Source organism: Bombus vancouverensis, chromosome 4 (genome assembly GCF_051014615.1).
Source record: "Bombus vancouverensis nearcticus chromosome 4, iyBomVanc1_principal, whole genome shotgun sequence".
In the NCBI taxonomy this organism is placed as follows: Eukaryota; Metazoa; Arthropoda; class Insecta; order Hymenoptera; family Apidae; genus Bombus; species Bombus vancouverensis.
This window is the reverse complement of record NC_134914.1, coordinates 13,993,511-14,018,416: the sequence shown is the minus strand read 5'-3', so window position 1 is coordinate 14,018,416 and position 24,906 is coordinate 13,993,511. Positions and strand designations below refer to the sequence as shown.

At 30.6% G+C, this 24,906-nt stretch overlaps 4 protein-coding genes and 2 long non-coding RNA genes across 17 annotated transcripts; 3 read left to right on the top strand and 3 right to left on the bottom strand.

The window, feature by feature from the left end:
• Positions 1 to 121: 121 nt before the first annotated feature.
• NdufV3 (NADH:ubiquinone oxidoreductase subunit V3) lies at positions 122 to 1,857 on the top strand. The gene is made up of 3 exons (XM_033333812.2): positions 122 to 768; positions 872 to 986; positions 1,457 to 1,857. The coding sequence occupies exons 1-3, from the start codon at positions 733 to 735 to the stop codon at positions 1,600 to 1,602; spliced, it is 297 nt and encodes a 98-aa protein (XP_033189703.1). The 5' UTR covers positions 122 to 732; the 3' UTR covers positions 1,603 to 1,857.
• Positions 1,858 to 2,588: 731 nt separating this feature from the next.
• LOC143302623 (uncharacterized) lies at positions 2,589 to 2,930 on the bottom strand. Its single transcript, XR_013058257.1, has 2 exons — positions 2,792 to 2,930; positions 2,589 to 2,720 (listed from the first exon to the last, which is right to left on the bottom strand). It is a non-coding gene; the product is annotated as an uncharacterized LOC143302623 (long non-coding RNA).
• On the top strand, positions 2,931 to 10,328 carry LOC117156612 (Farnesyl pyrophosphate synthase). 6 transcript variants are annotated; one of them, XM_076618136.1, is made up of 7 exons: positions 2,931 to 3,103; positions 7,996 to 8,164; positions 8,355 to 8,495; positions 8,640 to 8,843; positions 9,135 to 9,299; positions 9,405 to 9,617; positions 9,698 to 10,328. In XM_076618136.1, the coding sequence occupies exons 1-7, from the start codon at positions 2,931 to 2,933 to the stop codon at positions 9,905 to 9,907; spliced, it is 1,275 nt and encodes a 424-aa protein (XP_076474251.1). In that variant the 3' UTR covers positions 9,908 to 10,328. The 6 variants fall into 6 exon arrangements, with proteins under 6 accessions (XP_076474251.1, XP_033189698.1, XP_076474253.1 ...); XM_033333807.2 differs by lacking the exon at positions 2,931 to 3,103 and adding an exon at positions 5,519 to 5,651; XM_076618138.1 differs by lacking the exon at positions 2,931 to 3,103 and adding an exon at positions 5,688 to 5,841.
• On the bottom strand, positions 10,214 to 13,680 carry LOC117156610 (putative RNA-binding protein CG14230). 5 transcript variants are annotated; one of them, XM_076618142.1, is made up of 8 exons: positions 13,527 to 13,536; positions 13,070 to 13,157; positions 11,809 to 11,962; positions 11,531 to 11,728; positions 11,223 to 11,452; positions 10,861 to 11,120; positions 10,576 to 10,782; positions 10,214 to 10,474 (listed from the first exon to the last, which is right to left on the bottom strand). In XM_076618142.1, exons 2-8 carry the CDS (start codon positions 13,093 to 13,095, stop codon positions 10,320 to 10,322), a joined length of 1,230 nt encoding a protein of 409 aa, XP_076474257.1. In that variant the 5' UTR covers positions 13,096 to 13,157; positions 13,527 to 13,536; the 3' UTR covers positions 10,214 to 10,319. The 5 variants fall into 5 exon arrangements, with proteins under 5 accessions (XP_076474257.1, XP_033189696.1, XP_076474259.1 ...); XM_033333805.2 differs by lacking the exon at positions 13,070 to 13,157 and having other exon boundaries at positions 13,527 to 13,680; XM_076618144.1 differs by lacking the exons at positions 13,070 to 13,157; positions 13,527 to 13,536 and adding an exon at positions 12,639 to 12,770.
• Positions 13,151 to 23,314, top strand: LOC143302621 (uncharacterized). 2 transcript variants are annotated; one of them, XR_013058254.1, is made up of 5 exons: positions 13,151 to 13,376; positions 22,111 to 22,357; positions 22,435 to 22,777; positions 22,868 to 22,923; positions 23,071 to 23,314. It is a non-coding gene; the product is annotated as an uncharacterized LOC143302621 (long non-coding RNA). The 2 variants fall into 2 exon arrangements; XR_013058255.1 differs by lacking the exon at positions 13,151 to 13,376 and adding an exon at positions 20,713 to 21,416.
• Positions 14,082 to 23,769, bottom strand: LOC117156604 (sodium-independent sulfate anion transporter). Of its 2 annotated transcripts, XM_033333785.2 has the most exons (11): positions 23,542 to 23,769; positions 22,554 to 22,749; positions 20,513 to 20,733; positions 20,234 to 20,420; positions 19,899 to 20,063; positions 18,647 to 18,808; positions 17,323 to 17,463; positions 16,426 to 16,571; positions 15,647 to 15,820; positions 15,402 to 15,558; positions 14,082 to 15,284 (listed from the first exon to the last, which is right to left on the bottom strand). In XM_033333785.2, the coding sequence occupies exons 1-11, from the start codon at positions 23,767 to 23,769 to the stop codon at positions 15,091 to 15,093; spliced, it is 1,971 nt and encodes a 656-aa protein (XP_033189676.1). In that variant the 3' UTR covers positions 14,082 to 15,090. The 2 variants fall into 2 exon arrangements, with proteins under 2 accessions (XP_033189676.1, XP_076474248.1); XM_076618133.1 differs by lacking the exon at positions 17,323 to 17,463.
• Positions 23,770 to 24,906: the final 1,137 nt, after the last annotated feature.

Below are 24,906 nucleotides of genomic sequence, written 5' to 3'. Positions count from 1 at the left end.
CCGCAAAGCTGTGACACTACCGCATGAATTTGATTGAAATACCTACCCTAATATCGTTACACATGTAAAACTACCTTTACAATATGCGCACTGTTAAGTGGCTTCTTGCAGTGTAAATTTTAACGCGGTAAAAATTAATTGCACAGCTGGGTAGCCGAGGCAACGACCAAAAGGAATTTGATAAGAGATTTATTGATTAAATGACAGAATTATTACTGGTTACTTAATAGGATGTGTAACATTTCCTGCTCATTTTTAAATGACCTAAATGACTAAATTGTCCAATTTCAAATTTCACGAACACGAGCAGAATGCTTTTACACTCCACGCATAATAAATCAGCCTGAAATTCCCCAAATTTCTGAATGACCACGTAAAAATACAACGCAAATTAGTTTTTGTAAATGGAACTATTGTCAGTAGACAATATCATAACATCAATATCAAAACACGTTCAAAATACGTTATCATTTGACATATGTATTAGATAAAATCAACTTAAAATAGAAAAGTTCGAAATATTTTTACATGAAATATGTTTACAATTTAATAGCCTCCTTAAAAGCAAATACAACTTATTTTTAGCAACTGTGCACATATAATTGAATATGGCGATGTTACTAACGGTAGTGAACGTTGACGCATTTTAGTTTCAATACGTCGTTATATAAATATAAAGGATTTTTATTTGTCAAAGAGATATAGAAAAATTATTAATATTATTAGAAGAAAATGTTACGTTTAAATTTAAACGACTTGTTAAAGCAGGTATAGTGCTAAGTTTTCTCAAAATGTAACCTATTATAAAAAACAAACATTTTAGTTATTTGCGTTCAATCAACAAATCATTAAAAGATACTAATTATTTCAGAAACAGAATTTAATATTATTAAGGTATTTAAGCTCACGAGCAAAGAGTAGTACATTGAAGATTAAACCAAATGTTGCAGGACTCAGTGAGAAATGTTGTAAAATTCCAAATACACGTAAGACAGATATATTTAATAATATATGTTATTATAATTTATCATTATATATTTTAATAAAATAAAATTATTATTATAAATTATTATAATTATTATATTTAATAACTATTATGATATAAAGCAACGTGAAAATTTTTCTTTATGCTCTTAAAGTATAAGATTTTTTCCTTCAAATGAAAGGAAAAAATCTTCATCTTTAAATGAAAAACAAAGTAAAAAATTCAACACATTGGATAATTCAGTAAATAAATATCATTTTGCAAAAAGTTTAGTCACCCAAAGATATAAATGAAATTAATAGATTAGTGTCTCAGTAAATGCAAATATATAATTGCTCCTTAAATATTTATAAATTCACATAGGTGTATTTTTAAGATGATTAATAATTTTTATAGGTTTTACATTAAGAATTAGTTATATTTTCAGTATTTTTGTTCATATTATATCGTTTTTTAAATTTTACTTTTCAGCTGTTGGACCTCGTGCTGCTAAAGATAAAGAATATAAAAATCCAGAGTATTTTTGTTATCATATAGACACTTTCGGAGAAGCAGAAGTGGAATTAGCAAAATATAGATTACCAGCTCCTTCTAATAGAATACCTTTCAATAAATAGTTTTTATGATCACGTTTGTCTTCATAGAAAATTTTGTAGCAACCAACATAGTGTAGTAAATAAATAATATTTAAAAAGAAATATTGCAAAATTTCGAATTTTTTTATGGAAACAAGTAGATAAAATTAAACAAAGAATAATTATACAATCATCTTACACGAGAACCTATAGGATGCTTTAAAAACAGTACACACACACACATGTATATATATAGTATTGTAATAACATAAAGTAAAATATATTTATAAAAGATTATATTTCATTCATTTTGACTGTTTAAACCACTTTAAGCAATTATATGCACTATCTTTATGAAAAAAAAATTAGTTTACATTTAAAAAAAAAATATATAACTATATTTAAAGTAAAAAATAATAAATGACAATAAAGTAATCTTGTTAATTACATAAATCTGTCTGAAATTTCCAATTTTCTCAAATTAAGAGTAGAGATTTAACATAACGGAAAGACATTTGTGATATATGCATCATAATTATACGTGAAAAAATTAAATTAAAAATATGAGATAACATTTCTCCATACAAAGTTTTATTTCCAAATAAATCGTATACAATAAAATAAATGATATACATGTGCAATTACAAGTTGTACGAACTTCAAGTCATGTACACCTCAGTTTAAAACATGTTGTTATAAATTATTTATAATTTGATAATTATTATTATTTAAAATTAGTAAATTTTTCATATAGAGAGAGATTTATATCTTATATAACTTAATCTTTTTTCTGGTGCGAAACATGCATTATTCTATAATACTTTTGAAGGTTAAATAAACAAATTAAATTGTTTAAAGGTTAAATATAGGAGATACGATTTCAAATATCCTTTTCTATTACAGATCTTTTAATATTATAGAAAAATATAATTTTTATAAAGGCAATATTAAAATAGATATGTATTATAATATGTTGCCATCTTTAAACATACTATATGATTATTGTAATTTAAATTCAAAGAAACATGTATAAATACATAATGATTTTTATTACATTGCACAATACATATTATTATATTTTACATATATCTTCAGCTATGTAGAAATATATTTTATTTACGTCGAATGTACGATCCATAATTTTAATCTTCCTCTGATGCCTTTTTGAAATAAGAATTCGTTAAATTGCCTTTATGTACAATATATTATTTTTACCATTATATATTCTTACCGTACATAGTCTAGGTTTGTATGTACAAACATATATATATGAGAAACAAAATTTTATACACTCAAGTGCTGTAATTATCCTTCAATGTTTTGTAAGTCGAGGTTACGGTAAAGACATATTACATACAGATATAGTAAACATGTTTTCTATTATACCGAAACATACCGCTCTGTCATTGTTTAAGCGTAATATTTCACAAAATTTTGTTAACGTAATAAATATAAGAAACAATCCTTTATGGTGGATATATAAAGAATCAAGCATACGATACTTTTATTATAATACAAATATATCCTCTTTGGAATACTTTAGGTAAGCAGAATTTTTTGCTTATTAATTTTATTTTACCATAATAATATTATAAGTATAATATAATGATAATTATCATACGTGCTTTTAGTATGTATTTTGGAAACACAGATTTTAATATATTTGAATACATTATATATTTAATATTATATTTTTAATAATATATTTGAATTAAAGAATTCTTTAAATATCTAATAAGGATAAATATTCATGTTAAAATATAAAAACAGAAATATAAATTTAAGTGAGGTTAAATAATTTTTATCAATTTCAGAGTTATCTTAATTGCTTTAATATTTTAAACAGTTTGCAAAATACTAATTTATTACTTTGTGATAAAATATATCTGTTAAACATAAGTTCTTTGGTATGATATGGTAGCAATCTTGTATAAGTGACTGAAACAATATTCTCCCAATAGTAGTTATCTTAATTAGCTGTATTTACCACTTTATTATATCTATAGAAAGAATTTCTGATTTATGCAAATATAACTGGAAATAAGAGAAATCTTACGATTAAAATGATAGAGAAAATAATTAAATCATGTAAAAAAGTGGATTTTGTTGAATTTATTATGCTATTATGCTTATTATGTGCTATTGTATGATATTTAAAGAATACAAATCTGTTATGTGTATTATTTTATCACTTAAATGATCGAATAAAGTCTGCGATAAGACAATATTTAAATAAGATGTAATTTGATAAGAAATATGTACATCCTATAAGTTACTTTTTGAATCCAGAAAATAAGACATACATATAAAAATGAGATATGTCATTATATTTTAAAAAGTAAATTCATTGGATGATTTATTATAATACAGAATATTTCTAATATAAGAATGTGCAATTATATATTTTTTACATTATAATATATTAAATTTATTTCAAGGTTTACTTACTAAATATTTCTGTATTAATATGTGAAATATCATTTTTTATCTTTTCAAATTATCTTTTATCTTTTAACGTTTCAAATTAATTTTAATATGTAAATACAAATTAAATATGTAAATTATTATACCATAACAAATATTGAAACTGGTTATAAATGATAAATTCTGTACTATACTTATACAGTACTATTTAATTATATTTCAGTATTAATAATCATATTGATGAAATTCTCTTTGGTCTCATTAGGGTTACATTTTATTATTGTTTGAGTTCCACGATGTGTTATTGCTTTTAGAATCACTGTAATGGATTTACTTATTTCAGAACCCATTTCCTCTTCGTCATTCTGAGATTTTATATTTTATGATTTTGTAATCTTAAGATATATTTATAAATTTATTAAAATAAATAGAAAAGTTTCAATCAGAAGTAATAAAATGTTTATAATGTTTAAATGTTTGTATTAGGTTGAATTTTAATGTTATTTTTTTTTTTTTGGAAATTATAATGTAATAAATACAAATATAACTATACCTCTAGAAGATCACTTCCTATTTCTTCTGGTTCAATATTTTCTTCAAGAAATGACATATCGTACACCGTAAGTGTATTATTAGATAAGTAGAACTAATTCATATGAAAATCATGTTTTTATTTACATAACAATTGACTGACTCAAGATGCCATTTCAGGGTTTACTATGAAGTAACTCATATAAAAATCATGTTTCTATTAATATAAATGCTAACGGTTTCAAAGAGATACCTCATACTATATTGGATAGTCTCTCAAAGTAGATATAAATTTATAATGATTTAGGTATTGAAAAATTCAGTAAAGTTCAGTATATAAAGATAGTATTACTAACTTGAAGCTTTATCTTAAATTTAATTTTCGCTCTATTAAATAAGTTACTACAATGAGAAAAAATGGAATCTCTTTCTCGTTTCTTATTATAATTCTAATTATTTATATATATGTGTTCTGTATAACATATACAGGGTGCTCAACAACATATAATAGAAAATTCAAAAACATGATAGAAAATTTGAAGGGTGCTTTTACAAGTTAAAATAAGACAAAAATTAATAATAAAATAATTTTTGTGGTTTAATTTATTAGCTACTAACATGTAAATATCGACTAAAGTATTCCTAAAATTTGGTAGATTTCTCTTGATAAATTCTACATAAATAAATGTAGAGCAGTTCAAGCTATGGCAGTTATAGTGATTTCAAGTTGCAAAGAAGATTATGACATTCGCTGTCATAGAAGAATTCGCTGTCTGTGAAGAATTTGCGAAGTTTTGTAAGAAAAATCATATGATCACAGCTTATGAACATACGCGCATAATTTAAAGAAATGAAGTGATAAACATATTATACATGTATATGTATATTATACACACAGAAGGCGTGTAAAATGAAAAGTATAAAAACAAGAATTTCATAGGTACAGACTTTGACTTTCATCGACTTCTTTGAAATACGAATTGAAAGTATAATCATAACAATCATAATCAATTCTTACGTTGATGTTCAAAGTTCTTTCATTACGTAAAATATCGTATTTTTTTTCGCAATCTATATGTAAGTGTATACATCAGACACGCTACAAGTGCGACCATGGATCAACCTCGAGGTGTATCGTGAGTTATTCCAAAATAGATAGTGTACATCATTTAAAGTGCAATAAAACGGCAACAAAATATTGTTGTTAACCTTTTAGTTAGTATGTTGTAAGGGGGTGACTTCTCTTTACAAAATCATTCTAAACAGGAACTGGAAAAAAGACTATTTAACTCTATACAGACATTTGAGTTTGTAAAATTTGAAGAAGTAAGAAGCAACTTCAGTTTTCCACTCCGTTTTATAGCATAAAAGAGTTCTTGAAAAAAATTCAGTTCAAGGATGTGAAAGTAGAGATTTCACCCTTTAAAATGAGCTCAGGAATACTGTTGCTTTTTTCACAAGTTTGCAGCAGTCCAAAGATCGACCATTTTTTGGTCAAAATTTAGCGATCTTTTAATTTTGTGGAGTAGCATTTTATGTTTGTTATACAAAATACTGAAATTTTGCTAGTGCTGTTATGAAACTCGGTTATTATTACCTATATTATTACCTATTAAAATTTGAAACCAAAACATTTCTGAAAATTATATATAAAAATTAGAATTGGAGATATATATTTTGCAAAGATCACGAATCTATTTAGTCATTCATATTAATAAATCTGAATTTTTAGGAGACCATCTTTAATACTTATTATATATTTAAGATGGCTATTCATGCTGTTTACTAATTTTTTACTAGATACATATGTCTTCTACACATATTTTCAGGTTGATTAATAGAATTATGACTGTCATATTTAATTGATACGTTAATGAAATAAAAAAATGTTCATATAACGCATATATAAAAGGTTTCTGTGGTAATACGTATAAATACTTTTGTAAGACATTGTACATATGTCGCTTTGAGTTTGAGACTTACTGCACTTCTTATCGCTTCGGCTGTTCTATATTCGTTCGTGTAGGGAGGTTTGCAAATCTTCAGGGATGCTTTAATAGGATCTTTACAAGTTAGATAAATAAATAAACGAATAAAGCCTCAAACGAATGTTCTTTATTCTATATTTTCGTATTATTTTAACTTGTAGAAGCATCCCTTAAATTCTTTACCATCTCCGAACTATATAAAATAATCGTTGGCTATCAATCAAATGATGCAACACCTGCGATTCGATACGACCACCAGAAAACGAATCGCCTTGTATAAAACTGTCGGCTTTCAAACTGACAATATGTATATATAATATGTATGAACATGCCCATTTGTAACAAGGTTTTTGTAATTATAATAAGATTGCATAAGTAAAATACGTGTTGCATGACAAAGCAGTTGTTTAAAAATCGTCAGTATGGATGTAGTCGTTGTGTGTGTGTGTGTATATATATATATATATCGAATGCAATGAAACTCAACCACATATTTTGCATTAGTTTCACAGTAGTTTACAGAAGCTTACTTCTCGTGACAAAATGAACTCAAAGTATCTATCGTCTGTGTTCCTTTGCGCAACTTACTTACAAGTTGCAAGTTACCAGTATTTTAATAAATATCCTTGCACATCATATTAACTAGTTTGACAATACACAAAGCTTACAAGTAAATTTTAAAAATGATAAGTTTATGATTTTCGTCTTTGATCGATATGTTATACCTTATATGATTACCTCATCCGATAAAAATTGTAAAAGAGAAGACTCTAACTGATAACTTGTTGCTTGATTTCAGTTCATTATATTATAATATTATATTTCATATATATAATAAATTATATTATTAATTCATTGTATTATATTACAATATTATTAACTAGTAAATTATTGTACAGAATTCTGATGTTCTAGTTCACCGAGAGTACCGATTAGACGTAACGAAAGAACAATTTCGATATTTTTTTCTTGATAACAAGTATCAAGTGTTGGTGGATTTTTTAGAAGTTTTAAATTACTTTTCAATTTGTTAAATGTTTACTCAAAACTTAACAAGAAAACAAAGACATTAGTGCCCTCTAATCAGTGAAATACAAGTTACATTATTATTAAATTCTATACCATGTGAGATATTAATGTGCCAGTTACACTAATATATTTAAATAATGTATCTAATTAGGGAAGAATAGTACTTCTGCTATTTAAGTTTTTAACAATTTAACAGAAGATATTCTTAGATCTGCAATAAAAGTTTTACTTCCGCTGACTACTATATTGTTAATATTTATTTCGAAATCATATTATAATAATTTATTTGTAATATATTTCTCTGATTAATTCTTACGCATTTCTAAATCATGAATGATCTCTAAAATTGTAAATTTTTAAAATAAAATAGAAACTAAAAGATCGTTGTATCTTTTTAAATAAATTCAGTTGTCACTATGATTCCTAACATAGAAAAATGTCATTAAAATTTGTCTTCTTTTAGATTCAACAATGCCGATGCACGAACATATTCAGTGGTTCCGAATACATCATTTATATCGATTAAGGATGAAAGTCGTGAATTAATGGCTGTATGGCCCGATATCGTACGTGATCTCACCGATGCTGGTCGTCATCTTGACATACCAGATGTTACCAAATGGCTAATGAAGGTATTCTTTTTCTTCTTTTCTCTTTCTTAAATTTTCACATTAACGAACGATACATTATACTTATAGTTCTTCGTATACAGGGTGTCTCAATTCAATATTCTGAATTTATATAATTATATTTGTTCTCAAACGTATTACATTTAAAATGATATATTATTGACAAAGTTGTTTCCTCTTCTTTAATTTTTAGGTATTGCAATACAATGTTCCATGTGGAGGGAAGAATAGAGCGTTAACGGTTGTAGAAGCATACAAATCATTAAGTCCTCCCGATCAAATAACGGAAGAAAATCTTCGTTTAACTCGTATACTAGGCTGGTGCACAGAATTGGTTTGTAATTTTTCTTCTATCATTTCCAGTTTATGTTATTTTAGGATTTACAATAGTACATAGCATATTCACTTTATTAATTTCTTTTTAGTCCGATGACTTAAAAAATTATTTATATAATATGATTATATATTTGTGTTATAGTTGCAAGCGTTCTTGCTGATGGTAGATGATATTCAAGATCACTCAGAAATGCGACGAAATCAACCGTGCTGGTATCTATACAATGACATTGGATTAACGGCTATTAACGACGCTTTAATGCTGGAAATGTGTATATATCAGCTCCTTAAGAAACATTTTAAGACAAAAGAATGTTATGTGAATCTCTTAGAACAATTTCTATCCGTAAGTAATTATTTTTCGTACTCAATAATATACAAAATATTCCGATTTGGTACCGATTAACTCTAGGTGGGAATATTTTTGTGGTTGTCTAAATTGTCTTAATAGTTATGGCGATCATTATGCTAAACACCCACTACAGATTTGATAGATAGGTTTTGTTGTTTTGTACTTTTGCAAAAATCAATAAAATTGTTTGATAACATATAATATTTTTACTATTTTATTTATAAAAAATATTGTTTGCTAAATTAAGAAAGTAGCAACTTTTATACTATGTTATATTATTTACAGGTTTCTTTAAAAACGGAAATGGGTCAATGTCTAGATTTATTATCAACAAATTTTGGAAAGAAACCGAATCTAGATCTATTTACAATGGATAGATATAATTCTATTGTAAAATATAAAACAGGTTACTATACGTTTGTGTTACCAGCCACTGCTGCTATGAGTTTTGTAAGTTTAATTCTATTAATTCTTATAACTACATTATTTGTCTAAAGAAAGTTTAGATCTTATCTTCATTTTTCAATTATGTCTAAAGTTACATATTATTTATAGGCTGGTATAACAGATCCCGAAATGTATAGGCAAGCAAAAACAATTTTGTTAGAAATGGGACATCTTTTTCAAGTAAAAGATGATTATTTAGATTGTTATGGTAGTATAGAAGACATTGGAAAATCTGGTACAGATATAGCAGAGGGAAAATGTTCATGGCTTATTGTTGTAGCTTTACAACGTGCTACACCAGAGCAAAAGAAAATTCTTGAGGTATACATGTCACTAATAATATTTTGTATTCATTATCTCTTTTTAAGTAAAGATACGAATAACATACAAATACTTTACAGGAGTGCTATGGACAATCTGATATAGAAAAAGTAAATCGTGTAAAACAACTCTATCAGGAGCTTGGTATATCAAATACTTATGCTATTTACGAAGAAGAAACATATAACTTACTACATACACATATACAACAAATATCTCGTGGACTTCCACATGATCTCTTCTTAAAGTTACTTAACAGAACATGTCGTAAAATAGGTCGAAAGGACTAATTATAGAATTAAAAACGACAGATATTAATTATTATTATAATTTAAGGAAATACATATGTGTTTGTATTTTCTTCTCTCTGCGACAGAGATTAAATAAGGACCAGTAACATTTTACCTTTAATGACTAAATTCTGTCGTAACAAGATAAGATCATAAACAGAGACAATAATTTCTTACTACAAATACATTGTTGCTGAAGTGCACAATGTTAATGAAAATGCAAATGATAGAGAAATGTTAATTCACAGTTAAAAAAGTGTAATATTTTATATTTTATATGGTATAGGAGATATATTTCATACAATGTTTTATATGATACATTTTCTTGACAAGTTGCATCTTTTTTATTTGAAAACAACTGTATAAACATAACATCTTCGTTTATATGTTTAAAAGATTAATAAAAGAGATTTTAAGATGATTTTTTAACTTTTTTTTTGTATCCCCAAGGTTGCTTCTTTTTCATATTTTTTCGAATTTTCGAACGAACAATTTGTTTTACTTCTTGTCTAAGCTCTTTAAACGTATCTTCTGACACGTGTTCTTTTGAAAAAAAATTTTCTGCCTCTAAAATATATTAAACATGAATATATAAAAAATAATTATTACTTCTAATTTTTCTATTTAAATAGAAATATAAATATTTATATTTTATATAAAATGCGTACCACTAAAACGAACATCATTACTATCAAAAAAAAACTTATTTGTGTCTACTATCACATTATTTGTATGTTCTTTTTTATTTGTATATTCTTCCTTACTGTTATGTTCTTCATCAGAAGAATCGTATTTAAATGGATTCTTTGAGTCAAAACCTAATTGAATCTTTGGAGGCTTCAATGGTTCCGTATTTAAAATATTACTACTATCATCTAAAATTATGAACAAAAATAAATGTAATAAATATCATAAAATAAATTTTTTAATTAATGTATTATGTAAATATTAACTTTTTTCATCAGTTGTTTCTTTCCCAAATGTTTTTAATAAACTGAATGGCCCTCCTTCTTTCAAGCTTTTTGATAGTGAGTCTGACACAGAAAAGTATATATCTTTCGACACTTCCACAGGTGCATTTTCAATCAGGTTATCTGTATTATTCTTATTTTTCTTCTTCTTAACTTTTTTGGTTTCTGTTTCAGATTTTTCTATATTAATTTCATATTCTTTATGACCATTTTCTGTAGGATCATATCTAATCATTCCTTTCCTAAAGAATTAAATAATGTAATATAGAAATACATAATTATGTAAGTAATTATTATTATAATTCTAATATTATGATTAACATAAGTAACTATTTTATTCATACTTTGGAAATTTTACATCCTTATTTGTATCTTTATTCTTTGAACTAATTGGTACTCCTAGAATATTTTCTAAAATATCTAATTGTAATTCCTTTTCTTTTTGTAAATCAATTTTATCATCACCTTCTGTGTCTTCAGTAATATCTTTATCCGATTCTTTATCATTCTCTATGAAACGTTTGTCAAGTTTAAACCGTTCATCATTTCCCAAAATAATATTACTTCTAAGAAACTAGAATTAATCAATTAATATCAATGGCTTAAATATTTATAAAATTTATTTATATATGAATATATATAAATATCTTACCTCCCCTGTGAAATGTTTGTTAATTTCAAATTTACTATCATCCCAAACCGACTCATCATCATTTCTATCATAGTCATCATCATCAAACAAATCAAGTCTTCTTTTCTTTCCTTTTTCTTCGATTTTATTGATTTCTTCTATTTTATTGATATAATCATTATCATCAAATATTATTTTATTTTTATTTGAATTATTATCCTATAAAAATAAATACGATATATGGAAAATATGACACAAAAGCTTAAAATGTTGGACAAAATTAATTTAAACATGTTTACCAAATTCTTCAGTGCATTCTGCACTGCCAATTCTTTAGCTCTGAAAATTTGCTTCTTATGTTTTAATGATTCTACTCGTTTCTTTTCTGATACACTAATTTTATCCATCTTTATTTCTTCGTTAACTTCGCGTTTTAAAATAACCATTCTTTTCCTTAGATATATTAAGATAAATTAGTTGCGACATGTGATAGTATTTATTAAACTTAAGGAAACTTAACCTATTAAATTTATGTGTGACAATGTATACAACAGACACATAAAGGAAATGCTATATATTTGATAATATTTGAATTCTATTTATTTATATACAAATACAGCAAAATCACGATTAAGTAAGTTTATAATTAAATTAATTTTATAAATTTTTTATTACATCAATGTTCAGTATATGTGCAATCTTATTTCGTATACGTAAACACGGATATTAGGGGTTAGGTTTCACTAGCCGACATCCGAAAATTGCAAATCTTTTTATTTAACACCTTCATAACTAAAACATTTTCGAAAATTTAGAGAAATATTATTTTACTATTTGAAATTAATTTTACGATTTATGATATTGAAATTTCTAAAAATATCAATTGTTTAATAATTGAATATAACTGTGCAATTACCAATTATTATTGTAGACGAAATAAAGAATCCTATACTTCTATATAACTTCTGTTCATCTGTATGAACTGAATATAATGCAGGTGTTCTTAAAATTTTTTTTACGTATTTACTTAAGCCTTTTTAAAAAATTATATATTAAATGGTAATTAATAGCGAGATATAATATTACGTACATATGTAGGATATATATTTTATGAATAGATAGTACGAACTTGTACAATACGTTTAATCCTTAGCCTCGCATTCGTATATGATAGAATCATATTAAAATCAGGTATGGTATGAACTTGTTCAACACTTTGATCAATCAATTTCAATGAATTCCTGCCCTTTTATTGCCTAATAATTTGTTATTCATCTATTCTCGGCAAAAGAAGTAATAACTAAGTGCGAATTAAGTACATGCTTATGATTCAAACAAAGGTTTGAACGATCGCGTATTTACGCTCGTTTTCGATCGTCAACGTTAGGCCATTTTCGGACGATTCCGCCCGCCGATGCGAACTGTTGCGCGCCTGCACAGAAATAAATATAAGGACACGTCAATTTAAAGAGTGTGACGGATACGAAATGTCAAGAGTAACAATATTCACTCAGTAAAATTATTAATTAATAATGAAGGATAAATGGCATTAGGGCTCACTGGATCTGGATCTCGCACGTAGTCATCTCCACGTTTATACCAATCAATTAGTCTTTGGGAAACTATGCCAAGCTAAGAACTACGTAACCTGCAAATCAGTTCAATCTAGATCATGTAAAATTCGCATAGTAATTTTAGATGATCTGTTTTCGCACGTTCGCGGGGAGACACGATATCGAGGAAGCGCGCCAACGGGAGTCGTAAAGTCCCGTTACGATTTATTAATCGACACCGCGAATCGTTCGATCCCTTATTTCTTTTGGGATAATAAGGGTAGTTAAATTGAAGATAACGCTGCTACTAACAGGTTATTATATATTTTCACAATCCAACAACTTCGGTGTAATACAAAATGAATGTTTGTTATAGAATGATTACGAGTGAGTGCGAGTGAGTGCGAGTGAGTGCGAGTCTCTAGTCGTATTATCGCGTATGATGATGGATTTTGTCGACTCACTGTATTCGACTTGTTGACTGCTTGATGAGATGCTTGATCGAGACTGACTTGGATAGTTGATGTGAGTTAGACTTAGAAAAAGTAGAAGAAGTAGCTGACTTGACCCTCCTGATGTCGTAGGAGAAGTAGTTACAGTGACGATGCTGTGTCGTAGGAAAGCTAGTGATGTGTGTGTCTAGCGCACGGGACCATCGGATTTGTTCATGACATTTTTGGTCAGGAAAGTGAGGACAGTATACATTGCTTCTGATTGGATAAACGAAGGTTGGTGGACTAGGAAGGGTCTTAGCCGCCCTCGATTACTAGTAGGAAGCATCGTACGTGAGAAAAACTAATTTTCCCTTGTCAAGCCGTAGTAGACAATAGCCTTTAGAAATGATTCGGAAAACAGATGTTTGTTGGGTCTGAAGGACCTTAGCTAGCAAATTATTGGGATGTATGACGGGTCCTTAAGGATATTGAGGGTACGCCGTAAGGATGAGCGGACATCTGGTGTCCGTCTGGCCCGCGGTGTGTGGCCTGATCTAGGTAACGGGTCGCCCGACGTAACAGATCTCCACTGAATTATAATTTATTAGTGAATTAAATATCTCGAACATCCCAGTACAATATACAAAAAGATCACTAGTAGTTTGGCGGGAATTTTGAATTTTTATCGCAAAATATTTTACTTAATATTTTTAAACCACAGTTAACTGTGATAATTGAGGCAACGATAAATCTATTAGTTTAAATCAATGTGGGAATTTCATTATAACTGAATTTTTAATCAACGAAGCAATTATCAAAACATAAAACACACTACACACTTAAGGTCTATATTTTATTACGCTGATTTTCCATGTAATATATTATCTGCGAATCTGTTGTGCGATTTACTGTGTTGTCTCGCCGGTACAGTTTCGTGACATTGTATTCTTTAATCTCCTTTCAAGACGTACATACATATCTCAAATGTAATGATCGATACAATAGTAAATTAAAACTATTGTCCCATAATTAAAATCTTACCTATCATGGTCTTCCGAGTATTTTCATTCTCGATAAATTTTATTTTCATTCTTGACAAACGCAAACAGGTTTTCGATTCGTTCTTGCATACTCTTCGTGGTTATATCATTATCGTCACACTTTACACGCTTCATCGATATTATATTGTATTGTATTTGTATAATTGATTAGGTACGTAGCTGAATTTAAATATTCTTTTTCTTTCATAGATCTTCAAGCGATAAAAAGATGATAAAATAATAGCAATAATATAGTTATGCAATATAATTTGGACGAGCGACCTATTTCAACTTTGCTGTATCATTATCATTGTTATTACTACCAATATCATATCAGTAAGTTCAACAACAGAAAATGTTTCAGTATTAAGCAAGTTGATGATATTATCGAATTTTAAAACTGAAAGTTATATCAAATATGCGATATACATACATTAAAAGATGTTGGCACATCTTTAGCTAATTTCGCTTGATGTTCGTTTCATGTTAAAATTGTCGCGTTTGCAAGATATTAATGTAAATCAGGAAGTAACTAATTGTAAGAACGACATTTTTCATGTTTGTTTCGTTTCCTGCGAAGGCGTCAACATTAACGTAACTTCTCCGTCATCTCCAGAGTTTGTCACGAGTTTTGGAAGCGTTTCAGCACCTTTTTTATTATCATTGGCACACGTGAACGTTGCATGCCCTATCATGTTTTCTAAAAGTTGTTCTTTCACTTCATCTGCATTGTTTATCAAAAGACCGTCTAAAAAGTTTAATAAATACGTATACTCATTTATATAATCAATAAAATATAGTACATTTTTTTAAAGATACGCATAGTGATTTAATTAAGATACGTTAATAAAAATATCAAGCGTACCGTGAAAGATGGAAGATATTTTATCCTCTTCGTCGATAAAGTGAAAATGTTTATTGTTCGCGAAAGCTTCGAAGTTATTAAACGTCCTTAAAGAAACGTTCATGAACCATAACCTCTTCTTCTCGGCGTTGACATTCGCCGATATTATCTCAATACCCTGCGATCCAAGAGAAAACGCGATCTTTCTATCTGTTCTTTACAGATTAATGATAAATCAAATTAATTAAATTAATTCTCTCTATTACCTTGATCGCTGTATAGTCGATACTCCGCATTCTTTCACAATTGATAATAAATGGCACGTTATTTTCATCGTATTTGTGAATTATTTTCATCACTTTATTGCAAAAGTAATTTGCAGCTGGATAAAATAGTCCAGTGTCTGGTTTGAGTACTATATATTTGTTTCCAAGTTGCGTCTACAAAAGGGCAACGAAGGAAGCGTTTGATTTTTCACAAAAAGCATAGAAGTGTTAATCGTTTTTAAATGTTAATCGTCTTAAGATCGAAAGATGACGACGATACGGTGTAAAATTAATATAGTACAGGGTGTCTTAAAAAATATGGTATAACCGGTTATTTTATGATACACGCGAAGGTGAATTGAAAAAGCGTACAGCTTTTTCGTTTCAGATTTTATTTTCGAGACGATCGAGTTTGAAAATTTGTCGTGTATATTTGCATTTGATTAATTTTTCATCTAGCCCATCAGAGTGGAAAAAATTTGTTATTCAAAAACGGAATTTCCGATGAAAATATTTTATCGCATATTGTTTACTTATTTTTCTTTCGTAATATTTTTAGTAAAAATAATCTCTTGTCTGGTTATTTATTTTTCATGTATTCCTATTTAGTCGGCGGCTAGATGAGCGCGTGAGTATTCGACAAATTCTCAACATATTCCGTTTTGATACGAAATGCAAATACCGACCGAAGTTTGTGAAGCGTATTCGAGTCAATACCCGAGCAAAGATTCGTTGGCACTGATATTATGAGAACGTGATGGTACAATATTATCTTTTACCTTACATTGAATTACTTCGATTTTTGGCCTAGCAGGCGATCGAAGGAAGAATATTAAACTGAACAGAGCACCAACTAAGAGTCCTAATTCGACGCCAAATATCACGCTAACTAGAAATGTCACTATCGCTGCAACCGCGTCCCTTTCTGCAATCAAGTATAGAGAATTATTCAACGTCAAATACGAGAGGTTAATTCTGAAGAGTAATATGAACAAATGCAGATTAATATTTGACAAATGTCTTAGTATACGTTATTTTTATACTTATTATTGGACAGATATAAAAGGTATACAAAATTTGACTCGACTTTATTTGCTAAATATATATAAATATATATATATATTTATATTTATTAATATATATATATATATATATTTAGCAAATAAATAATAATATATATATATATTTAGCAAATAAAGTCGAGTCAAATTTTGTATACCTTTTATATCTGTCCAATAATAAGTATAAAAATAAATATATATATATATTTATATCTCAAGTTAATGCAAACTTTTTAAAATCGATCTTTTTTTGTCATTCTATCAGCTTCTCTTAATATATCTTTTATTTTTATTAAAAATTTGAACGTATACGATCACGTAGTAAAATATTCTTCTATAGTTTACAATTAGAGGAGATTGAGAATTGAGGGTATCTGATATCGATCGAGTATCTTATCTTAATTTGTTTAAACACAAAATAAGGCATGAGTTCGCTTGGTAATTAATAAAGGATGTTCGTTTCTGCTTTATCTCCGAGTGTACAGGAAATTTTTATGCAAATACGATACTCGATAAGGAAAATATTTCGAGACTGAGAAAATATTTGAACTTCCCATTGTATTAATGTGACTTTAACGTAAATTTTTACTATATGTAAAAGTTACAACGACTCACTGCATCCTTTCCACAATAGACGTATTATCTTCAAGTCAATTATGAATATTACAGCGCTTATCAATACCGCTGCAAGAGTGGAACGCGGGATGTAATAAAAATATGGTGTCAAGAAACTCAATGCCAGTAACGTCATCATTCCTACAAAACATCCAATGTTATTATCCGCAACCATTTCTTAAAAAGAAATATATATTATGTAAGAAATATATATTAAGGATACGCGCAAGAGAAAATACAGTAGAATATTATTTATCCAAATTCCGTTTATCGAAACGAAATCTTTCTTAGTGTCTGACTAGGAGCTTCTGGCGGTTGAATCTACTTGCGTGAACGTGTAATGTAATATTATACGCGTATACAGGACAGAAAGAATGTATTTCCTCGCGTGAAAACGAGATGAATAAGACGATGAATGAAAAACGAGATGAACGATAGAATAAGATTTGGGAGACTGAGAAGGAAACACCCAACAGATCTCACAAAGGACATAACCTAACATACAAACACTCACCACAGGCTATATTACTATATCACTAAGCTATAATATTTTACCAAATGTCCTACTGGAAAAATTGTAAAAAGTAAATAAATAAATAAAAAAAAGAATAAGATTTTCCTCGTGTAGCCTTCTTTTCGACAAAATCAAGTTTGAAAGGTCAAGCATACTTGACCGTTGGCTAATTTCTCAGCGAATAAGAGCGAAGAATTGGTAGTGGCTTATTCTACATGTGAAAATAGGTCGAGATGGTGGAATAAGATTTTCTCGTTCGTAGCTTCGTTTTCAAGAAAGTAGAATTTGAAACTTGGAATGATCCTCGACGAAAAGACTAATTTTTGGACTTTTTAGGTAATTCTACAATATAATAGCAGTGGGAAACTGGATTCGCATAGTCAGAAAAATCGATATTACGAATGATTTATGTCTTGACTCTTGCAAGTTAGGACAGTTAATTGGCTGCGTAAAAGTTTTATCACGTTTACAAGAGTCACGTAATACAGTAAATATTTCGCTTAAAACATTTGAAACGTATTGTACTTTGGATCTTCCGGAGAAGAAGAAACGCGAACAGAGATCTGTCTGTTTTGTTTTCGGCTGTGAAATTTGTTGAATACGCGTGTCTCCAGGTTCGCTCTTGACTAAACGCGTTCAAATTCTATTTTCTCGAAAGAAGCGATAGTGGACAGAGTTTCGGTGAACTTTTATTATAGCTCCAATTCTATGAATTATTCGTTCTTCGATGAACACTGATAAATAGAGTTCTAGCATATTTTCTCTTCCAGCAATTTTCCATGTTGCTTCGTCTCGAAATGAGAATATTACCGACGTATATACCGGCCATAGGCGTCCGTACACCGCTGGCGGAAACTACGGCGCTTCTGGTGAACGCTCCGGCAGTTGGCATCGACGAAACGAAACTCCCGAATATATTGCACAAACCGAGCGTTAACATCTCTTGCGTCGCATTTACGCTGCTACCACTTGCTAAAAATACAAGCATCGTGTCGCCATCAATTACGTTCGTGTAACCTCGTGTAGTTCATTGATACGTGTAAACTATGAAATCTGTGGATCTGCGTACAAAACACGTGAACATTTCGAAATTTCTCTTACGAAGCGGTCTCTTTTACGTATTTCATGCTGGATGCATCGTTCCCAAATAATCTCCGAGTTCTTCGAGGTCGTTGACGATACGTGGCGAAGTTCGTAAATTGTAGTTTTTGCGAATTTATGCGAACAACGCGTCCAAAAATTTAATGCGAATTTGGAGGAGCCCCAGTCGTTTTCTCGTCGAAAATATTATTTCGCGTTACCGTATTACTCTATTTCTCGCTTTGTACTATACAATCAAAAATATCAAAAATATCTTCCCTTTTTTGCGACACTTTCGAAACAAATATCCTGTCATACTTTATACGGATCGTCGTGTTACGAGTGAATTTAAATGAACAGAATTTCTCTATATCGTAACTTTTGATATTAAACGGATATTAAAATATACGTCAGCTTATCTGCAGTAGAAATCACTATATACATTCGCGATCTACGACGATAGATACAAATCTGAAATCACTGAAAAGACGAATGGGATTTTCAGCGATGTATGTATGTACTAGGTTTAAGGTTAAGCCGCGCGATAACGCAGGTTTCTACACGTGGCAGATTTTTAAGCTTCCTTTTGTACTAGAACATCGAATAGTTTGCTCTAATAAATCATAAAAATTGGAGAATACATTTTTATACTATTCAAGGTCCTATAAAAAGCAATTCTAAGATCTTACGTTAAATGGTCATGTAAATCATGTTTATTGTTTCAGCCTGTACACTCGACTACCTGAAACATCGACACGCATCTCACAACGCGTCTTTACAAACATTTCAAACGAAGTATGAACAGCATATTAGTCATCCATAAATCAAATAATCACCCGCCACGTTACACGTATTCGATGAAACAAAACAAAAAAAAAGAAAAAAAAAAAACTTCGTTTGTTCGATAAAAATTCGAAAATATATTCGCAACGACGTTTTTTGAATACAGATCCGCAAGATCTCGACGATTTATAGTGTTTACCGAATGCTTTAGCAATGGCTACGTTTGCCAACACCGAGACAAGAGGCAGTATGATTATGCCTGACCCTAAATGGGAGCACATGTCTAGAAACGTGTAGGTCTCGTTTCCAACCTGAGACGAGAACGGAGGTACAGAGAGCTTGGGAAGTCCTGACTGTATCTTTCCTTTAAATTAAAAATAAAAGTCAAAAGAAAATAACGAATATTTCTCGTAGAAATTTTCTTACGCGTTAAACGCGCTGTAGTGATTATAACGAAGCGAAACGCCTGTGATGGCGTTTACTTCGTGTGGAGGATTAAAAAAGAAAGAAAATAAGAGAGAAGGAAACGCGAACCTGAAAGAATGAACGGCGAGGATCCTGTCTTCTCGAAATAAAAAGCTATCGTCGAAGCAATCAGGATGACCAAAGCGTTGCGACAGATGGAAAGAAACCACAAGAACTTCTTCAGCCACGTCTTTTTACGTTTCTCCTTTGATCGGTCATTGTCTTTCCCGAAACAGCAGTCCATGTCTTTCAGTTGCTAGATGATAGAAACACGAGATAGATGGTTAAATCGAAAGGCAATTTATTCCCATATTTATTTCCGTAATGCGGTATCTTGAAGGGACTTACTCTGAAAAACAGAAGGAACGCTATACTGCAAATTCCAAGGAGAAAATCTGGCATTCGTACGTTTTGCACGTTTTGAAATATCTTGCTCAGATTGTCGACAATACTGTGCGCTTTGAACTTCAATCCTAATAGCCCTTGCAATTGCGATACGATTATAATAATTGAAGTAGCCGAAGTGAAGCCTGACGTGACTGGCATCGATATAAAATCTACCAGAAAGCCTGTATAAAGAATTTCATCGTTTAAAAAAATATTATTACGAATGAGAGCGAACGATGGTACGAACATAAAATAACGCATCATTGGGATACGTTCAGACGCAAAAACAAAGTGGAACGTTAATTTACTGTTTGTAATATTTTTAGATATTATTTTAGAGTAAACGTTCATTTTATTTATCGTGCTATTGTATCGTTAACGTTCATTTTATTTATCGTGCTATTGTATCGTTAACGTTCTCATTCAACTGCCATACCTAACCTTGTATTTTTGCCGATTTTTATGCATTTACTAGAGATTTAAAGAATGCAAAAATATATAAAATATCCGATCTACGGTACTTGTTGTAATATTTAACAACCGATACGAATATTCGCTTGGCCTCTGTTTCTTTAATTGTACTACCAAGAGCATGAACGAGCATAAATATCCGCGGAATATCGATATTCCTGTGTATACATAGGATAGAAACCGAAGGATAGAAGTTAGAGTTCGAACGAATTGCTACGAACACTAGCCTCCTCTGTTGAATCAGAACAATAATCGCTGTCAGGAGCGTAACTCGATTTACGAGAGAAGAGGTTAAGAGAAAAAGCGATTTGTGCGCGTACTATACGTAATACGTGCATGGTATTTTGTCGAAAACACGCGAGGGAAGCTTAAAAAGAATATCAACGCGCAACAAGTGCGTATTTATAGTAGCAATTAGTTAAGATCGTTGTATCAACAATTAGTCAAGATATGGAAAAAAGAGTATGTCTGTTTGCACTGCGAGTATTCTCATTTTCGGCTTAGTTACTTCTACATTCCGGAGATTTGCTAATTTCGCGTATCAAGAAATGTGTCTTCCATAGATAATTCCTCGTGATTTATCTTTCTTAGACAATTGTTTACTTAGTCTTAGAATCGATTTAAGCGAGTCTTAATCTTGGATTTCCTATTAACTGCTTGAAAATATTATCTTCATTCTACGAAAGAACCGATTTATATCATAGTTTATTATTTTATTATTGCTTGTCGCATCGTATTAAGCCGATATATAATAATAAAACTAATTATCGTACCGAGTTTAAGACGTAGCGATTCAGAAAACTTGAGAAATAGAAGCAATTAAAGATATTTGTTGATATCACCTGCTGTCGACAGTTCGATATTTTCAACAATGGAAAATTTACGAACGTAAATCGGCTGCTCAGTTTTATCGGCTCGACGTAAAAATTTGGCAGCTCCAAATTTTGCTGACAGCGATGAAAGCAACGATAAATAGACAACTCTGATAATTTGAACACCGAGATACTAGGAATTTTTTGGACGTAAAACTAGTTAGTTTCGGTCCTATCCGTTTCCTCTGCCGATTTACACTTCTTTTTATGTCATAGAATAATTTGTCGAGATCTGGAACTGATTTGTCTTTGCATCGAGCCCTTCAACTGCCATCGTACGTAATACTCGATGAAGCCGAAAGTATTTTACGAGAATACAGGAGGCAATTCGTTGGGCGAATATTTTACAATTATCTTTGTATTGTCTTTGTATTCTATCGATCGAGAAAAGTACAAACGAGAGATTTTACCAACGATGCCGTATATTTTATGAATGAAACGCTTGTTTCAGCTACGCGTATGCGTATGTACACGTACAGATTTTCATTTATCTGTCTCGGATCAACGAGTATTCTATGGTTTTTAACCTCTTTCGCGCAGTGTTTCAGAGATCCATCGTTCCACTCTTTTCGCATCTGAGAGCATTCCTTTGTATTGTCGAAGCAATTACTCTCTTGGAGTGGTTGAACGTTTCTGAAAATTATTTTGTCGATACGAGCCTAAACGTAGCAGGCCCATCAGCAATTCTACGCATCCAGCAAGAAAACAAAAGAGCACGATAAAATCCACTGGCATGTTTCTTGTATATTCGAAGGTAAGTAGCGACATCAAGGACGAAGGACCAATCGATACTTCTTTGATCGTTCCCAAAAAGATGTAGACAAAGTTGCCCATTAGACACGAATAAAGACCATACTGCAAAGAATTGGACGCTTTATAATTTGTACGTTTATGTGATCGAACGCGGCAAGTATGAAAAGTAAACAGTAATGAATTAACATCGGGCGTAATCGTTGTGTTTCTGTCTGTCCAGAATAATCTCGCAGATGATTTTAGAAAATATGGCTCTTGCGTAAATTCACGTGCGAGGTATGTAACACTTTCTGCTAGGGTTCTAGTTTTCGTTGAAAATTATCCGTTTCACGTTACCTCGAAAACGGAATTTATGATTCTATGATTTTCTTGACTGTCTCCACGAGCGAATTCTTCAAATTTTTACCGTTTCGTATATTACAGGTTCCCATCGGAATTGTAATGACACGTAACCAAGAAAAAGGTAACAAACGCGAGAAATCAAAGTCGAACGATTCGAGCGAGTGAAAACTGAGTATCGACGATATGAAAACCTTATAGATCGGCGATAACTATCTTTTGCTTCTAAGAATCTGAAGATTGGAATCACGACAGCCATAGAAAAGTAATCCGCAACTTCTTCGATTCCGGCTGTTTAAAATAAAATGTTACACATTTTCTCCTATTATTTAGCCCATAATTCATTACCATTGTTCCTTCGAAAGGTGCGAGAGAAATGTTCGAATACCTCGGTATTGATGGGCGAATCATCGTCGATGGGACGAACAAGATAAGATGTAAATAATAGTAAACAACAATATATTCAAGCAATGGCGCGATATGATAACTAGATAGGGGTGAGAACGAAGAAAATTTCTCGATCGACCAAGTAAGGAGTAAAGAGTAAAAATATACCTGAGCAGTTAAACCTGCGAGTGCAGCGTATGCTATACTTTGAGGGATCAAGGTTAATCCTAGGGAAAATCCAGCTACGAGATCCGAAACGGCATCCAAACGAGAGTATTTTGGCAACCAATGTATTATCGTTATGTACTTGACTATCGAGCAGCTCGATTTGCTATTGTCCTTCTTAGACGTCGGAAGTTCCTCCAACGGGATAGACTCTTTCGTGGTAGCAGGCATTTCTTTGCGCGAAGAATCAGAATTCTCGAAAATATTCGCCGATGATACCGATGATGCTTAACACTGCCAGTTAAATTATTCGGCTTTGTACGTTCGATCACTTCACAGCAACATTAGAATTGTATTGGAAGGGAAAAGGCAAAGCAGTTGACTCGAAGAAGCCGTGTTACGCACTGATCGTGCACCTCGCGGCATTTATGTTCATACATTGCGAGCGTAAACGCGGTTCTACCTCCCTATCAGCATATTTTCATCGCTTCTAAATTGTTATCATTTGATGTGTCTCCCGTTAAATCTTAAGGCAAACATCTGGCGCCAACGAAATTCCCATCTTCGCGCGATTCTATAATTGTTAAGTAACACTCGGCTCACGTGCGTTACTTCTTGATATATTGATAAAAATCACCAATTAAGGACAAAAGCGTTGGGTCATGACCAATCTTATATGGCGGAGAGACTCGCGTACTCTATACTCCACGTCTCTGTGTTTAACGACGAACGGTGTTTACGTCCGAGCGAATTAGGTAGAACGTGTTAATTCGCCTACGCGTTCCACGCAAATTTACTGGAGATCAACAAGGAAAATTGGAAGAATCGGGAGAAAAAGTGATTCGGTGCCAACGTTTTAATGCGTTGTTAGTTCACGGTTTCGTAGTGCGAATTAGGATATTCCTGGCGTTCTCTGGTTAAGACGCGAGTAACTTGGATCAGTGGCTTACGCTACTCGCCACATAATCATGTGTATATGTATGTTTACGTTTAGAAAGGTATAATGTATTTCAATGAAAATTAATGCTTGAAATGAAAGTGCTTTTACATGCACCTTTTTTATTATTCAAATGCGTATGTGTACGTAGGTTTAGTGTATTAAAGAGTATCATCGAGTTAACGTTGCGTTTCATTTGCAATTTTACTTTGCTTTGTTCTTATTTTTTTTTTTTTGTTTGATCAGTTTATATGATTGTTTTTAATATCGTAATTACGAAAGGAAGGTTCAAGGATGTGGTCGATATTTATCTTGCCACTGTCTCTTGCTTTACTGCGATCTATGAATTTGATGAAGTTTGAAAGGATTTAAAGTATTCAAAGTGACATGCTGTTTCTTTTTATTCATTACGGGGACCCTTACTGGCTCTC

Coding starts and splice junctions, on each gene's coding strand:
- NdufV3 (XM_033333812.2), top strand. CDS start 733: ATGTTACGTTTAAATTTAAACGACTTGTTAAAGCAG. Junction 769..871: donor TAAACGACTTGTTAAAGCAG/GTATAGTGCTAA, acceptor TAATTATTTCAG/AAACAGAATTTAATATTATT. Junction 987..1,456: donor TTGTAAAATTCCAAATACAC/GTAAGACAGATA, acceptor TTTACTTTTCAG/CTGTTGGACCTCGTGCTGCT.
- LOC117156612 (XM_076618136.1), top strand. CDS start 2,931: ATGTTTTCTATTATACCGAAACATACCGCTCTGTCATTGTTTAAGCGT. Junction 3,104..7,995: donor TCCTCTTTGGAATACTTTAG/GTAAGCAGAATT, acceptor GTCTTCTTTTAG/ATTCAACAATGCCGATGCAC. Junction 8,844..9,134: donor TCTTAGAACAATTTCTATCC/GTAAGTAATTAT, acceptor TATTATTTACAG/GTTTCTTTAAAAACGGAAAT.
- LOC117156610 (XM_076618142.1), bottom strand. CDS start 13,095: ATGACTACGTGCGAGATCCAGATCCA. Junction 11,453..11,530: donor ACAAACATTTCACAGGGGAG/GTAAGATATTTA, acceptor GATTAATTCTAG/TTTCTTAGAAGTAATATTAT. Junction 11,121..11,222: donor AAGGATGTAAAATTTCCAAA/GTATGAATAAAA, acceptor TTAATTCTTTAG/GAAAGGAATGATTAGATATG.
- LOC117156604 (XM_033333785.2), bottom strand. CDS start 23,769: ATGCCTGCTACCACGAAAGAGTCTATCCCGTTGGAGGAACTTCCGACG. Junction 20,734..22,553: donor GATGGGCCTGCTACGTTTAG/GCTCGTATCGAC, acceptor TTCTTTATACAG/GCTTTCTGGTAGATTTTATA. Junction 15,285..15,401: donor AATATCTTCCATCTTTCACG/GTACGCTTGATA, acceptor TAAACTTTTTAG/ACGGTCTTTTGATAAACAAT.